Raw genomic sequence first — 14,634 nt, 5'->3', positions numbered from 1 at the left:
CAGAGCCACTTATATGGGCGGCCAGGCAGCCCTGGGCGGGGCTCTGACTGAGATGCTCAGGGAGCCCAGCCGGTCAGGTCGACCCTCTCCCAGCACTGGGATTTCCCGCCTCCCACTTCACTTCCTTCCCTCCACTTCCCTTCCTGCCTCAGCTCCCAGGATTGAGGGGAGAGAAGGTGGCTGGGGCTCAGCGGGGTCAATGTGTAGAGACCAAAAGAGAAGGAGAGACAGAAGCAGTGTGAGAAGGGCAGGCAGGGAAGTCCCTCTAGACAGAAGGGAGAGAGAGGAGATTCAGAGAGGTGGAAAGATGCCAAGAAACAGAGGGCTGCAAACATGGGAGAAGAAAGAAGAAGAGGGGAGATGGGTGAGGCGGGGTGGCTGTCACCTGTAATTTCAACACTCTGGAAGGCTGAGTGGGGAGGATCGCTTGAGCCCAGGAGTTGGAGACCAGCCTGGGCTCAAGGGAGACCCCATCTCTACAAAAAATACAAATAAAATTAACTGGGCATGGTGGCATGCACCTGTGATCCCAGCTGCTTGAGAGGCTGAGGCAGGAGGATCGCTTGAGTCCAGAAGGTTGAGGCTGCAGTGAGCTGTGTTCTCGCCACTGCACTCCAGCCTCAGTGACAGAAGAAAAGGGGAGCTGGGAGACAGAAGAGAGATGGAGATGGAAAAGTGGAGAGGCAGGTGGGAGGTGGGGGGATCACTGAACAGGCTTAGAGGGCAGGGAAATGGGGAGAGGTGCTGGGTGGGGAGATGGAAAGGCGGGGTGGTGGGGGAGAGAGTGCTGTGTGGGACTCTCCTTTCAGGGTCTCTCTCATCTCTTTCAGTGATGTCCGTACTTTCCTGGGAGAGGGGGACAGTGTCCTCCCCATTCAAACCAGAAGACACATAGGGGGCAGTGTGTTTTGGGGGATGACTCATGTTAGAACCAAAGTAAAGAAACATACCTCACCCCAGCTCCAAATTGGGCAGGGAGGAGGCTGGGAACTCAAAAGCCACAGTTCCTGAAGGACGTGAACGTGACCCAGGACTCCTGGGTCCTGATGGAGCAAAGGACTGGGGGCCTGGAGCCCTGGGTCTGAGGGTGGAGGGGCTGGGGGCCCGGACTCCTGCATCTCATGAGACCAGGCTGCACACCCCTCAGTAGGATAGGGGTCCTAGGATTCCACAGAGCTGGGCTCCTGGGGAGGAGCTGGGGGCCTGGATGCCTGAGCCACCAAAGTCTCCCCCCAACAGGCCTGACAGGATTGGGAAATGACTCAATCAGGGAAGCAGTGTTAGAGCTGGGTGGGGTACCTAGCACGGGTGTCACCCCAAAAATGTAGGAGGCACTACAAAATTGGGGTGTCACCTGCAGAGAAGGTGGTGTCATCACCCCACTGGGTATGGGGTGATGGCAGGTGGATCGCCCTGCCAGCCTGGGATCCCAGGTGTCCCCTCCCTGCTTCCAACATATTAGGACCCAAGCCTTGGGCTCCCAGCACCACCCAGTTGGTTGGGTATCCTTGTCCCCAGAACTGCTGGCAGCGCTCACCGTCTTGCCTGTGTATGTCAGTCATTGGTCCTGGAGCCTGAATGTCTGGGGGACATCTCCCCACTTCCTTTTTTTTTTTCTTTTTTTGAGATGGAGTCTCGCAATGTGGCCTGGGCACTCTCTCGGCTCACTGCAACCTCCGCCTCCCGGGCTCAAGCGATTCTCCTGCCTCAGCCTCCTAAGTAGCTGGGATTACAAGTGCCCCCCACCACGCCTGGCTAATTTTTGGTATCTTTAGTAGAGACAGGGTTTCACCATGTTGGTCAGGCTAGTCTCGAACTCCTGACTTCTTGATCAACCTGCCTCAGCTTCCCAAAGTGTAGGGATTACAGGTGTGAGCCCAGCCCTTCTCCCCGCTTCTCTCCTACCATCCCTGTCTCCCGTCTCTGAATCTTCATCTCTCACCCTGCATCTTCCTCTCTCCAGCTGGGAATCTCTCTTTCTTTCCTCATCTCTGCAAATCTGTTTACAAATCTGTCTCTCCATCTCTGGGTCTCTCTCCTCCTAGGCTCTGTGTCTCTGTGCCCTTATCCCGGGGTCTCTGTCTCCTATGTCAAAATCTCTTCTGAATCTGGCTTCCCATCTCTCTTCCTCTCCAGATCTGCCCCGTGGAGGCAGCCACAAGGCCCCATTTCCCCTGCTGTCCAGAATAAGGGTGCAGGTGACTCAAGGTCAGTCATCTCCAAGGACCCTAGGGCTTCCAGGATGATACTCTGAGTTGTCCTCAAGTTTCCTCTCTCACTCCTGACACAGCCTGGGGGCCCCAATTAGATCTAGCAATTCATGCAGGTGAGGAAATTGGGACTGGGAAAGCTGTGAGGTGGCCTGCTTGGGGGCGAGGAGGGCCGTGAGCAGGAGGATGAGCTCCTGGGAGGCTGAGGAGTGATGGTGGCCCAGTCATCAGGCATCAGCCTACATCCCCCTCAAACAGGGTTGCCACATAAAATACAGGATTCTAATCCCAGCACTTTGGGAGGCCAAGATGGGCAGATCACGAGGTCAGGAGATCGAGACCATCCTGGCCAACATGATGAAACCCCATCTCTATGAAAAGTACAAAAATTAGCTGGGCGTGGTGGTGCACACCTGTATTCCTGGCTACTCTGGTGGCTGGGGCAGGAGAATCACTTGAACCCAGGAGGCAGAGATTGAAGTGAGCCAAGATTGGGCCACTGCACTCCAACCTGGCAACAGAGCGAGACACCATCTCAAAAAACGACAACAAAAAAACCCAGGATTCTGTAAAATCTGAAATTCAGATAAGCAACAAACACTTTTTTTTTTTTTTTTTTTTTTTTTTTTTTTTTAATTTTTTTTTTTTTTTTTTTTTTTTTTAGTGTAAGTATGTTTTATGTAGTATTTGGGACATATTTATACTAAAAAAGTATTTGTTATTTATCTGAAATTCAAATTAAATTGGGCTTCCTATATTTTTATTTGCTAAATCTGGAACCCTATAATCAAAGACAGAGGAATCTGGAACTCCAGTCCCCTCTTTTCCCAGAACCTAGGAGTCCAGTCCCCAGCCAGACTTCCTTAGGATCTGAGCACCCAGGTCCCAGTCCTCCTCCTCCCCCTTAGAAGGAATGGGGCACCCAGCCCCCTCCTCCCTCAGAAATACAGGAGTTCAGGCTCCCAGCTCCTTTCTCCTCAGAACCCAGGCGTCCAGACCAGGTCGAGTCCAGTTGCCCAACGTGTGTTTCACAAGGTGGGTTGTGCCATCTGTGGCCCTGGGGAAACCGGTTGGGCTGAGCGGACAAGTGGGGTGGCCCCCTTCCCATCCTCAACCTGCTGTTTCCTTGAGGGCCAGCCCAGCGGGGCTGGGAGCGGAACAGGAGGGACTCCAGGAGCTCTGGGTGTGCCCCTGTGTTCCGGTCTGGGTGTGTTGTGTCTGTGTGTGGTTGTGGCCAACTGTCATGATGTGTCTCTTTGTGCTTTTTCTGTGGTTTGCGGTGTGATGTGAGAGGGTCTGTTCTATTTGTGTCTGTATTGCTCTCCTGTGAGTCTACACTGTTGTTTGGGTGTGTTCTCAGTTATTGTTGGTTCTATAATTCTGATTGGACTAAGCAATTACTTATTAAATGGTAGCCTTATGTGATGGACTCTGGAGCCAGAAAGCCTGGGTTCAAATTTTTTTTTTTTTTTTGAAATGGAGTTTCGCTCTTGTTGCCCAGGTTGGAGTGCGACGGCACGATCTCAGCTCACTGCAACCTCTGCCTCCTGGATTCAAGTGATCTCCTGTTTCAACCTTTCTAATGGCTGGGATTACAGGCCTCCACCACCACGCCTGGCTAATTTTGTATTTTTAGTAGAGATGGGGTTTCACTATGTTGGCCAGCCTGGTCTCAAGCTCCAGACCTCGGTAATCCACCCGACTCAGCCTCCCAAAATGCTGGGATTACAAGTGTGAGCCACAGCGCTTGGCTCCAAATTATTTTTTTGTTGAGACAAAGTCTCACTCTGTTGCCCAGGCAGGAGTGCATTGAGTGGGAGAACTCACTGCAGCCTTGACCTCCCCGGCTAAGTGATCCTCCTACCTCAGCCTCCTGAGTAGCTGGGACCACAGGTATGTGCCACCATCCCAACTTTTTTTTTTTTTTTTTTAAACAAAGTCTTGCTCTATCTCCCAGGCTGGAGTGCAGTGGTGAAGTCGTGCAATCTTGGCTTACTGCAACCTCCACCTCCCAGGTTCAAGTGATTCTTCTGCCTCAAGCCTCCCTAGTAGCTGGGGCTACAGGCGTGCACCACCACACCCGACAAATACTTGTCTTTTTTTTTTTTTTTTAATAGAGATGGGATTTCACCATATTAGTCAAGCTGGTCTTGAACTCCTGACCTCGTGATCTGCCTGCCTCGGCCTCTCAAAGTGCCGGGATTACAGGTGTGAGCCATGGCACCTGGTCCATGCCAGCTAATTTTTAAATTTTTTTTGTAGAGACAGAGACTTGCAATGTTGCCCAGGCTGGCCTCAAACTTCTTGGCCCAAGCAATCCTCCTGCTTCGGACTCCGAAAGTGTTGGGATTAAAAGTATGAGCCACTGTGCCCTGCCTGGGTTCAAATTCTGACTGCTGGGTTCAAATTCTGACTGCTGGCTGGGCGCAGTGGCTCACACCTGTAATCCACGCACTTTGGGAGGCCGAGGCAGGCAGATCACTTAAGGTTAGGAGTTCAAGACCAGCCTGGTGAATATGGTGAAACCCCATCTCTACTAAAAAAAAAACACAAAAAAATTAGCCAGGTGTGGTGGTGTGTGCCTGTAGTCCCAGCTATTCGGGAGGTTGAGACAGCATAATTGCTTGAACCCAGGAGGTGGAGGTTGCAGTGAGCCAAGACTGCGCCATTGCACTCCAGCCTGAGTGACAGAGTGAGACTCTATCTCAAGAAAAATACACCAAATTCTGGCTGCCTATCCTTGGGCAAGTCACTAAACTTGTTTGGACCTCAATTTTCCCACCTATAAGATGGGTTGTTGCAAATAAGGTTGTTTAGAGGATTAAATAAAAAGTGTGCCGGGTGTGGTGGCTCATGCCTGTAATCCCAGCAATTTGAGAGCTGAGGTGGGCAGGTCACCTGAGGTCAGGAGGTCATGACTAGCCTGGCCAACATGGTGAAACTCCATGTCTACTAAAAATACAAAAGTTAGCTGGGCGTGGTGGCGGGCACCTCGCCCAGCTACTTGTGAGGCTGAGGCAGGGGAATCGCTTGAATTTGGGAGGTGGAGGTTGCAGTGAGCCGAGATGGCACCACTGCACTCCATCTTGGGCAACAGAGTGAGACTCTGCCTCAAAAAACAATAAAATTTAAAAAAGGCTGGGTGTGGTGGCTCATGCCTGTACTCCCAACACTTTGGGAGGCTGAGGTGGGTGGATCACCTGAGGTCAGGAGTTCGAGACCAGCCTGGCCAATGTGGTGAAACACCGTCTCTACTAAAAATACAAAAATTAGCTGGGCATGGTGGCATGTGCCTGTAATCCCAGCTACTTGGGAGGCTGAGGGAGGAGAATCGCGGAGGTTGCAGTGAGCTGAGATCGTGCCATTGCACGCTAGCCTGGGTGACAAGAGTGAAACTCCGTATCAAAATAAAAAAAGAAAAGTACTTGGAATTGTGTCTGTCGCATAGGAAATTGTGTCTGTTGCTGCTGCTGCTGCTGTGTTCTAGTTGCTGGGGATACTGCTGGGTTCTTCTAGCTCCTACTAGAAAGACAATGAGCAAAGACTAGGGAAGTAACCCCAGTCTTTGCTCATTGTCTTTCTAGTAGGAGCTGGATGCGTGGCCTCTCACTGACTGGGCATGTAATTGCATCACTGGGGTGTCTGTTTTGCATGTGGAATAGGATATTTCTTGTGTGCTGTCATCACGGGTGAGTCTGTGATTGTTTGCCTATGTTTGTGTTTGTGCTTTTAGGCAATGTTGCTGTGTGTGTGTGATTCTTTGATTGTGTGGGTGCAAATGCAAGATCAAATCTAACACAAATTGTGAAGGCACGCGTTTGGTGTGATCTTGTGTTTCTGACTCTGAGGTGCTGGGAGTGTGTCTGTAATTGGAGTGTGTCTGTTCTTTAGAACCCTTCTCTCAGCTGTGAGGCCACTCCCCTACATAATGTCCCATAGGTGAGCCCTGGGAGAGAGATCCTTCCAAAATGAGCCTCGGTTTCTCCCAAACGGGGATAGTGGGCCCAGTGGCTCAGGGAGAAGCTCAAGGTTGAAAGGGAAGGTGAGAGGAGACCAATAAGAGGAGGCCAGGGAGAGGCTGAGAAACGTGATGGTGACACAGAAAAACAATGGCTGGATGGGGACAGAGAAGAACTGCACAGAGATGGGGATGTCTGTCCATTCATTCCGTGAGCATGACCTGCAATGTGCCAGGACCTCTGGTTGGTTCAGGGCCTGGGAAAAAGCGGAGACCCAGAGAGATGAACGCCCACCAGGAATGCTGTTGCTGCCCCAGGGTGGCCCTGTGCCTCCACAGTGGGCTTCAGTGACAGTTCAAAAAAAATTTTTTTTTGAGACAGAGTCTCACTCTGCCACCCAAGCTGGAGTGCAGTGGCATGATCTTGGCTCATTGCAACCTCCACCCCCTGGGTTCAAGCGATTCTCCTGCATCAACCTCCTGAGTAGCTGGGACTACAGGCGCCTGCCACTGGGCCCGGTTAATTTTTGTATTTTTAGTAGAGAGGGGGTTTCACCTTCTTGGCCAGGCTGGTCTTGAACTCCTGACCTCGTGATCCTTCTGCCTCGGCCTTCCAAAGTGCTGGGATTACAGGCGTGAGCCAGTGCACCCGACCCTCAGTGACAGTTCTGAGTGACTTTCCAGGCTAAGGGCACCCCCATGATTCATTTTCTTATCACCTCCTAATAGGCTAATGATGTATCTGTGCCTCCTGATCATTATTTTCCACTGAAACCAGGCTCACACCCACAGCCAGAAGCACTGAACAAGCTTAGTATTGTGGATTCATGGGAGAAAATGCCTGGGAGACTCCATCCTTGGCCCTGCCTTCCCCAGGCCCCAGGAGTCCGAGCTCTCCACTCCCCCAGCCCCAGGAGTTCCATCTCTCAGCCCCTTCCTTTTCTTGTTGCCTGCCTTTTCTTTTTTTCTCTCTGGGCCTGTAACTCTTTGTTTATCTCCATCTGTGTTTTGTGTCTCTCTTGTATCGTTACACCTGTATCTTGATTCTCCCTCACTGGGCCTCAATTTTCTCACTTGTAAAATGGAGATGATAATAATAATAATAATAATCCAATCTCTCAGAGCTGTGATGAGGAAGACATGAATAATTATGTAAAATGCTTAGCACAGAACCAGGCCACAGTAAACTCAGTACAAGAGAGCTCTATGATTATTACTGTTTGATTCTTTTTATCTCCCTTTTGGTATCTCTGTTTTTCTCTTGGTCTCACGTGAGTCTCTAGTCACCTCTAGCTCTGGCTTCCTTTTGCAGACATCAGCTGCCCCTGACTTCCCTTTTCGGGATGAGGAAAGGGCATATCCAGGCCAGAGCTTGGATAAGGCTTTTCCCTCTCCTTCTCTACAGACCGAGCTCCACCTCACTACCCAGAATACTTGCCTGGGGGTAAGGCCTGGCTCCCTTCCCATAAATAGCCTCATAAAATCCTGAACCCCAAACCTGTCATCCCTGGGCGGGCAGTGACTCAAGATCTCGGAGTTCCCGCTCCTAGACACCAACCGTTCAAGTTCCCAGCCCCCTCTTCCCTCTGACCCAGGTGTCCAGGCCCCTAGTCCCTCCTTCCTCGCATTCCAGCCTTCTCCTCCTTCGAGATCAAGGAGTCTGAACTCTTAGATCCCCAACCTTCCTCAAGACCCATGGATCGGGTCAGCAAACAGCCCAGGTATGTGGAGCCAGAAACCCCATTCACGGCTATGCTGCGACGGTCTACGCCCGGTGCTCCCACCCCTATTCAGTCCCTCCGGAGGCGGGTCCGACGCGCGAGGCGCTCCTTCGAAGTCTGGCGGCGATAAGCTATCCGTGACGTCAGTCACTGCCTTCCAGCCAATGGAACTCGGCCTTCTACTTCCCCGAGCCACTCAGGACCCGTTCCCTAGTGGGCGGGACCACAGCCCAACTTGAGCAGCGATAGGCTGCCGAAGACGCCAGTCTCTGCCAGGCCCCGTCAGTCGGCCAATAGAACATAGACCCGGAACCTGACGCCTCGGAATCCCGGTCTACTCTGCGGAGGCCTGAGCGGGCTCACGAGGGAACCAGTTCTGCGGGTCCGGCCGGGTAAGCCCTTCCCAGCACGCCTAGTATTGGGATTCTGGACAGAGCTCGGGTGGGAAACCGTGAGGCATGGTGAGGCTCGAGGCGGAGGGGGGAGCTCAGCCCCGGCGAACCCATCTTGCTTCGTGGGAGAAACTGAGCCCGGGAAGGGGGGATCTCCGTTATTTATCCATCCATTCCTCCCAACCTAAGCCTGATTCTCGTCTGCTGCTGCCTTCCTGCTCCTTCATCCGTTCAGCTCTTCCTTCCCTCCTTAACTCCCTCACTCACAGATTCCCTGGTCTAGCCACTCACTCATACACTGTCCCACCTATTACTTAGACAAACATTTCCGGAGGCTTCTGGTGTGCCAAGCCTCGTGCTGGGCGATGCTGGTACCAAGATGAGTCAGGCCTGGGCCGTGCCCTCAAGGAGCCCGGGTCAGATGGGAGGACAGACATTGACGGGCAGGGGTGTGCAGAGGCGATGGAGAGCCCAGGAGAAACTGTTTGTAGTTTGGTGTGGTCGGCAAAGGGTTTCTAGGGGAGGGATCATTGGAGGGGTAGGAGGTGCCAGGCAAATTGGAGAAGAGGGTGTGGGGAGGGTGTTTTTGTGTGACCAAAGACAGGGAGGCATCCAGGAGCAGTGCTGTGTGCAGGTGCCCAAGGGGAAGGCCAGTCAAGTCTGTGTGGCCAGTAGGGGAACTGTAAGGCTGGAGGAAGCTGAAGAGATGGGCAGAGTCCAGGCTGAGGAGCTTGGAGTTTGTCCTGAGGGTGAGGGGGTAGTGGAGAGCCATGGAAGGGTTGAAAGTAGTGGAGGACAAGGTCATAGTTGGACCAGAACTGGAGGAATGGAACTGGAAGCCAGTGGCCCAGGAGGTGGCTCTGGCAGGAATTCAGGGAGGAGAGAGTGGAGCCTGGATCAGGGAAGAGGCTGGATCAGGGTTAAGATAGAGATTCAGGAGGCAAGGCTGGGTGCAGTGGCTCATGCCTGTAATCTCAGCACTTTGGGAGGTTGAGGTAGGAGGATCACTTGAGCCCAGGACTTTGAGACCAGCCTGGGCAACATAGTGACAACTTCATCTCTACAAAAAAATTAGCTGGCTGTGTTGGTGAGTGCCTATGGTTCCAGCTACTGAGGAGACTGAGGCAGGAAGATCACTTGAGCCTGGGAAGTGGAGGCTGCAGTGAGCCAAGATCGTGCCACTACACTCCAACCTGCACAAGAGTGAGACCCTGTCTCAAAAAAAAAAAAAAAAAAAAAGAGATTCAGCAGGCAGAAAGAACAGAAAGTGGAAATTGATGGGCTATGGGACAAGGGAGGAGTATCCAGGATGAGACCCAGAGCTCTGGCCTGGAGGATGGTGTAGCCATCCCTGAGGTGGGGACAGGAAAGAGGAACAACCATCAGGTTGATGGGTAGTGACTCTTTTAAAAGACAGAGGTGAGCAAGGGGTTCTATGAGTTGGACACGGGAAGCTGTGACTCAGGCCAGTGGATCTAGACCTTCAGGAAGAGTTCTGGGCTATACAGCTCCCTGCCCCAGCACAGGCCCTGACTCAGAAGTCACTTGTTGGGTGAACGTGACCTCTGAGCTGAGGATCCCTTGCTTCTCATCCTCTTAGGAAACCACTTTCTTGTTTCTGCATCTTCAGTCTCTCCCACCCCGCCAGCATTCAAACATGTCCATCATCTCTAAACACATGTGCCCTGTATCAAGCTCCCTTGTGGTGCCCACGGGCTCAATTCCTTACCTTCTGCTCCCTCTTCAACCCACTATGTCTGGCTGCCCAACTGCCAGAGCCCTGCAGTGGTGCTGGACAGGGTCACTGAGGTCACCTGCTCACTGCTGAGACCTGAGGATAACATTTCAATCCTCATCTGACACGGTCCACTCCCTGAAACTCCCTTTACCCTACATCCTCCCTCCCGGGCAGGTTCCTCCCTCTCTGGTTGCTCCTTAGAGCCCTCCAGCCTTGCCTTCCACTGCCCACCCCACCTACCCCATTACTGGGGTGTGATCCTCAGGGTTGTCTCTGTCCTGGCCCTCCTCTTACTTGTCCCACCTGCCCAGGCTTCCTGGAAAGGTTCCAGTCCCTTGGCTCCACCTAGACTGCACTTTTTTTTGTTTGTTTTTTGAGACAGAGTCTTACTTTATTGCCCAGGCTGGAGTGCACTCGTGCAGTCTTGGCCCACTGCAATCTCTGCCTCCCAGGTTCAAGCGATTCTCTTGCCCCGGCCTCCCAAGTAGCTGGGATTACAAGTGTGTACCACCACACCTGGCTAATTTTTGTATTTTTAGTAGAGACAGGGTTTCACCATGTTGGTCAGGCTGGTCTTGAACTCCTGACCTCAGGTGATCCACCCACATTGGCCTCCTAGAGTGCTGGGATTATGGGTGTGAGCCACTGCACCCAGCCCCATATGGCACTTCTGACCCCTGCTGCATCCTGGGTTGTCTTACTGAGACCTTCCAGCTCACCATGTCCAGAATGGCCTCAGCAGGCCCTGCCCACCCCACACACCTGAGAGCCTGAGCGTCCTCTCAGTGAAGACACAGCTTCACTGTCCACCTGCTCCCCTGGCCAGACCTGTGTGTCATCTCTGTTCCCTTGCTCTCCTGTAACCTCATCAGTAAATGCTGTTCTTCCCACTTTTTTTTTTTTTTTTTATAGTTTCGCTCTGTCACCCAGGCTGGAGTGCAGTGGTTCTATCTCAGCTTACTGCAACCTCCGCCTCCCAGGTTCAAGCAATTCTCTTTCCTCAGCCTCCTGAGTAGTTGGGACTACAAGTGCGTGCCACCACGCCCGGCTAATTTTTTAGAGATGGGTTTTCACCATGTTGGCCAGGATGGTCTTGATCTCTTGACCTCGTGATCCACCCACCTCAGCCTCCCTCTTCCCACCTTTTATGGCTCTGGGATGCTCCACCTACACTCTCTACCCCAACAGCTCCTGCCCCAGCTCAGGCCTCCTTGGCCTGCAGGGCTCCAGTTTTGCCCTTTTCTCTCCATCCCCCAGTGTTCCAGCAGGATCTTTCAGTGCCCTGAGCTGACCCTGGCCCTTTCCTCCTCAAGGCATTCCTGTGGCTCCCCACTGCCCTCCAGTTTAGTCCAAATAGTACTCCAGGCTATTCAGGTCCCTCATACCCCTCCCCACTTTGCACCTGAACTTCTGGTCTGGGGGAAGCTTTTTCTAGCCAGGTGGCAGCTTTAATCACTGCCAGCTGGCTGTCACAACGTGGCATGTTTTTTCTTCCTAGCAGACTTTTGTTCATCCTTTAATGTCAACCTCAGACCACCACCTCTGTGAAGCCCTCCCTGACTACCACAGGTGGAACCACTGGGGACTGTGACAGCCTGTCTCTGTTCCCCCACCCTCTCTGAATCCACCATCAGAAGCCCTTTGAAGGCATGTCCTGGGTATAAATCATCTCAGCTCCAAACTCAGGGCCTACAAGGGGCCAGAGAGTTGGTCCAAGAGCTGTCACAGCTGGACAAAACTTGCATTTCCAGTTTTTGTGTGTGTTTTTGGAAACAGGGTCTCACTCTGTTGTCCAAGTTGGAGTTTGTGGTGCAGTCATAGCTCACTGCAACCTTGAACTCCTGGGCTTAAGTGATCCTCCTGCTTCACCCTCCTGAGTAGCTGGGACTGCAGGAGTGTTCCACCATGCTTGGCTAATTTTTAATTGTTTTTTTGTAGACACGGGGGTCTTGCTATGTTGCCCAGGTTGGTCTCCAACTGGACAAACCATCCTCTTGTCTTGCCTCCCAAAGTGCTGGGATTACAGGTGTGAACCTCCGTGCCCAGCTGCTTTTCCAGTATTTTGTCAGTTTGTTTCTGGTTTCCTGCTAACTTTGCTTCAGTTCTGTAGGGTGTTTGGGTCACTAGAGCCTTTGAGACCCAAGAGATTATTATTTCCCCCTGGTGGATGCTGAGCCTGGTCTCCCTGGGACCAGGGCGAGTCCAGCTAACCTAAGGTCTTTAAGGGGAGGAGCTGAGGATCCAGCATTTCCTGGCAGTGTACCTGGATGAAGTACGCGGGGAGGTGGGTCTGGTTTAGCAGGGAGTCTGCTCCCTTCTGGTCCCAAGAATCCAGGCCCCTACACCCCTCATTCCAGGTTTCTTGGTTTCCAGCCGCTTGAGTCCGATGTTGCCCCCTGGTGGGCAAACACCCCACCCTATTTGAGAGAGGCCAAACTAAATACTTTTATTTACAACAAACGAACAAACAAACCGACCTGCAAGGGAGGGCCAGTGCCCGCCCGTGCGGTGGTCGCATCAGCAGCAGCAGAAGGCAGCGATGGCGTGCAGGTCCAGCCGTCTTGGTAACCGGTGTGTGTGCGCATCCCCCTCCCCCGCCTCCTTATCACCCCCCACCCCCGACTTAAGTAAGGCACAGCCGGGGTCCCCTCCCGCCTGGCCTGGAGCGCATTCATTACGGAGGCCGGTGCAGATGGAAACAGGCTTTTAGTGTTGCTCCCGCAGCCCTCGTCTCCCTGCGCAGCCTGGCTCCAGAGGGTGGCTCAGACCGGCCGCGGGGCGGGAGCGGGCGCAGCGGGCGGAGTGAGGACTAGGCGGATGCGCTCTACACACAGCTCCGCGGCCTGGCGCGTCTCGCGGCACAGCGATGCCAGGGTCAGGAAGCCATGTGGCAGGTCCTCCACCACTTGCAGCGTCACCGGCCGGTCCAAGTTGCGCAGTCGCCGCGCGAACATGACCGAGTCGTCCAGCATGGGGTCCAGCGCACACGCCTACGGGGCGGGACAGGGATGGACATGGGGAGCGGGTGGGGGACCGACAGACCGGTGTCGGGTAGAGCGAGGAGGGGTTTGATGAACAACGGGGGTGGGAAATACGGATACAGACAGGGGTGGACAAGCAGGAGACATGGGGGTGAGGAGTTGGGGAGAGAATGGTGGGGATGAGGGGAATTGTGGGAAGAAAGGGAGAGAATGACTTTTAACTGCGCTCCCGGGCCTCTGTCCAGCCTCTCCCTTTGCACCCCCTCCAAACCCACCTTTTTTTCTCTCGATTCTCCAAGCCCAAGGGACTGCCCCACCCATCCTGCCTCTTGGTGCTCAAAATTGCAAAAGAAAACGGGGGGAGGGGGGCGGAGGGGCAGCCCTGACTCCTGTCCTCCTCCCTCCCGTTCGTTCGGGGCATTGTTCTCTCCTGGGGACGCAACTGTCCCTTTCTCCCCCCTCTGGAGCTTTCTCAGGTGCACCTGTGCCCGGCCCCGCCCCTCCCTGAGTGCCCTGCTTCTCTCTAAATGCACCTGCACCAAACCCCTCTGGTGCTCACCACGATGTGCACAGGTGGCAGGCTCTTGAGCATGCTGTCGGGTGCCAGCAGCGGCGACATGAAGGGATTCTTGACTATGGGCGAGGAGTAGAGGGGCATCTGTGTGGGACCCTGGCTGGAGCGCCGAGGGTGGAAACCCTGGGGAAAGGTGGCACTGACCCCCAGGCCTCTGTCCATGGGGCTCAGCTCATTTCTGGCCTCAGCCTCTTCTCCTGCGTCCTCAGGCGGTAATAAGAAGTCAACATTGGAGGGCGTGGAGGGGCCAAGTGTCTCAGCTGACAGCGACATCTCGGGGGTGTCTGGCGTCTCGGAGTTGCCCCTCAGGCTCAAGTCCCTCAGGGTCAGGTTCTTGAGGGAATCCGTGCCCAGTGGGCCCTGGGGCTGGGCCAGCGCTGCTTCAGACACACTGCGTCGCATCGGCTCTGAGAGAGGGGCAGCAGATAGGCCTGGCTCTGTTAGTTTGGGTGTGTGTGTGGCTGGCAGGGAAGGCCACAGGAAGGGCAGTCACCTGTGGAGGGCTGTGTTTCCCCAGACTCATGCCTAGGGAATAGGTGGATGCCCAGGTGGTCTTGGTGGGGGTCTTGGCAGTGGGGCTGTGTGTCCTAGGATGTGTGTGTGAGACTGGGAAGGTTAGGTGCAGTTTACCTCTAGGAACTATTTTTTCTTCTAGATCAAGGAAATGAAAATAGTTCTTAGTTCATAGGTGGCAGGACTCAGTGGGATAAGATGTGGGATTAGGTACTGCTACACACTGGGGGATCATAATATAGCAGTATTTTTTTTTTTTTTTGAGATGGGGTTTCGCTCTTGTTGCCCAGGCTAGAGTGCAATGGTGTGAACTCGGCTCACTGCAACCTCCGTTTCCTGGGTTCACGTGATTCTCCTGCCTCAGCCTTCTGAACAGCCGGGATCAGAGGCGTGCACCACCACGCCTGGCTAATTTTGTATTTTTAGGGTTTCTCCATGTTGGCCAGGCTGGTCTCAAACTCCTGACCTCAGGTGATTGCCCACCTTGGCCTTCCAAAGTGCTGGGATTACAGGTGTGAGCCACTGAGCCTGAACTTTTTTTTTTTTT

General features: G+C 53.5%; 1 protein-coding gene and 1 long non-coding RNA gene across 2 annotated transcripts in view; one reads left to right on the top strand and one right to left on the bottom strand.

The window, feature by feature from the left end:
- The first annotated feature begins 8,194 nt into the window (after window positions 1–8,194).
- LOC108285764 overlaps window positions 8,195–14,634 on the top strand; it is a 26,945-nt gene continuing 20,505 nt past the window's right edge. The window contains exon 1 of the long non-coding RNA XR_005196110.1: window positions 8,195–8,281. This is a non-coding gene — a long non-coding RNA (uncharacterized LOC108285764). The remainder of the gene's footprint in view (window positions 8,282–14,634) is intronic.
- Window positions 12,440–14,634, bottom strand: part of LIPE (lipase E, hormone sensitive type) — a 28,338-nt gene continuing 26,143 nt past the window's right edge. Inside the window, exons 9-10 of the mRNA XM_017503090.2 lie at window positions 13,560–13,981; window positions 12,440–13,009 (exon numbers count right to left, since the gene is read on the bottom strand). Coding sequence (XP_017358579.1) covers window positions 12,782–13,009; window positions 13,560–13,981 — 650 coding nt within the window. The 3' untranslated portion in view covers window positions 12,440–12,781. The remainder of the gene's footprint in view (window positions 13,010–13,559; window positions 13,982–14,634) is intronic.

Source organism: Cebus imitator, unplaced genomic scaffold, assembly GCF_001604975.1.
Source record: "Cebus imitator isolate Cc_AM_T3 unplaced genomic scaffold, Cebus_imitator-1.0 Scaffold306, whole genome shotgun sequence".
Taxonomy (NCBI): domain Eukaryota; kingdom Metazoa; phylum Chordata; class Mammalia; order Primates; family Cebidae; genus Cebus; species Cebus imitator.
This window is presented reverse-complemented; position numbering and strand designations above follow the sequence as displayed.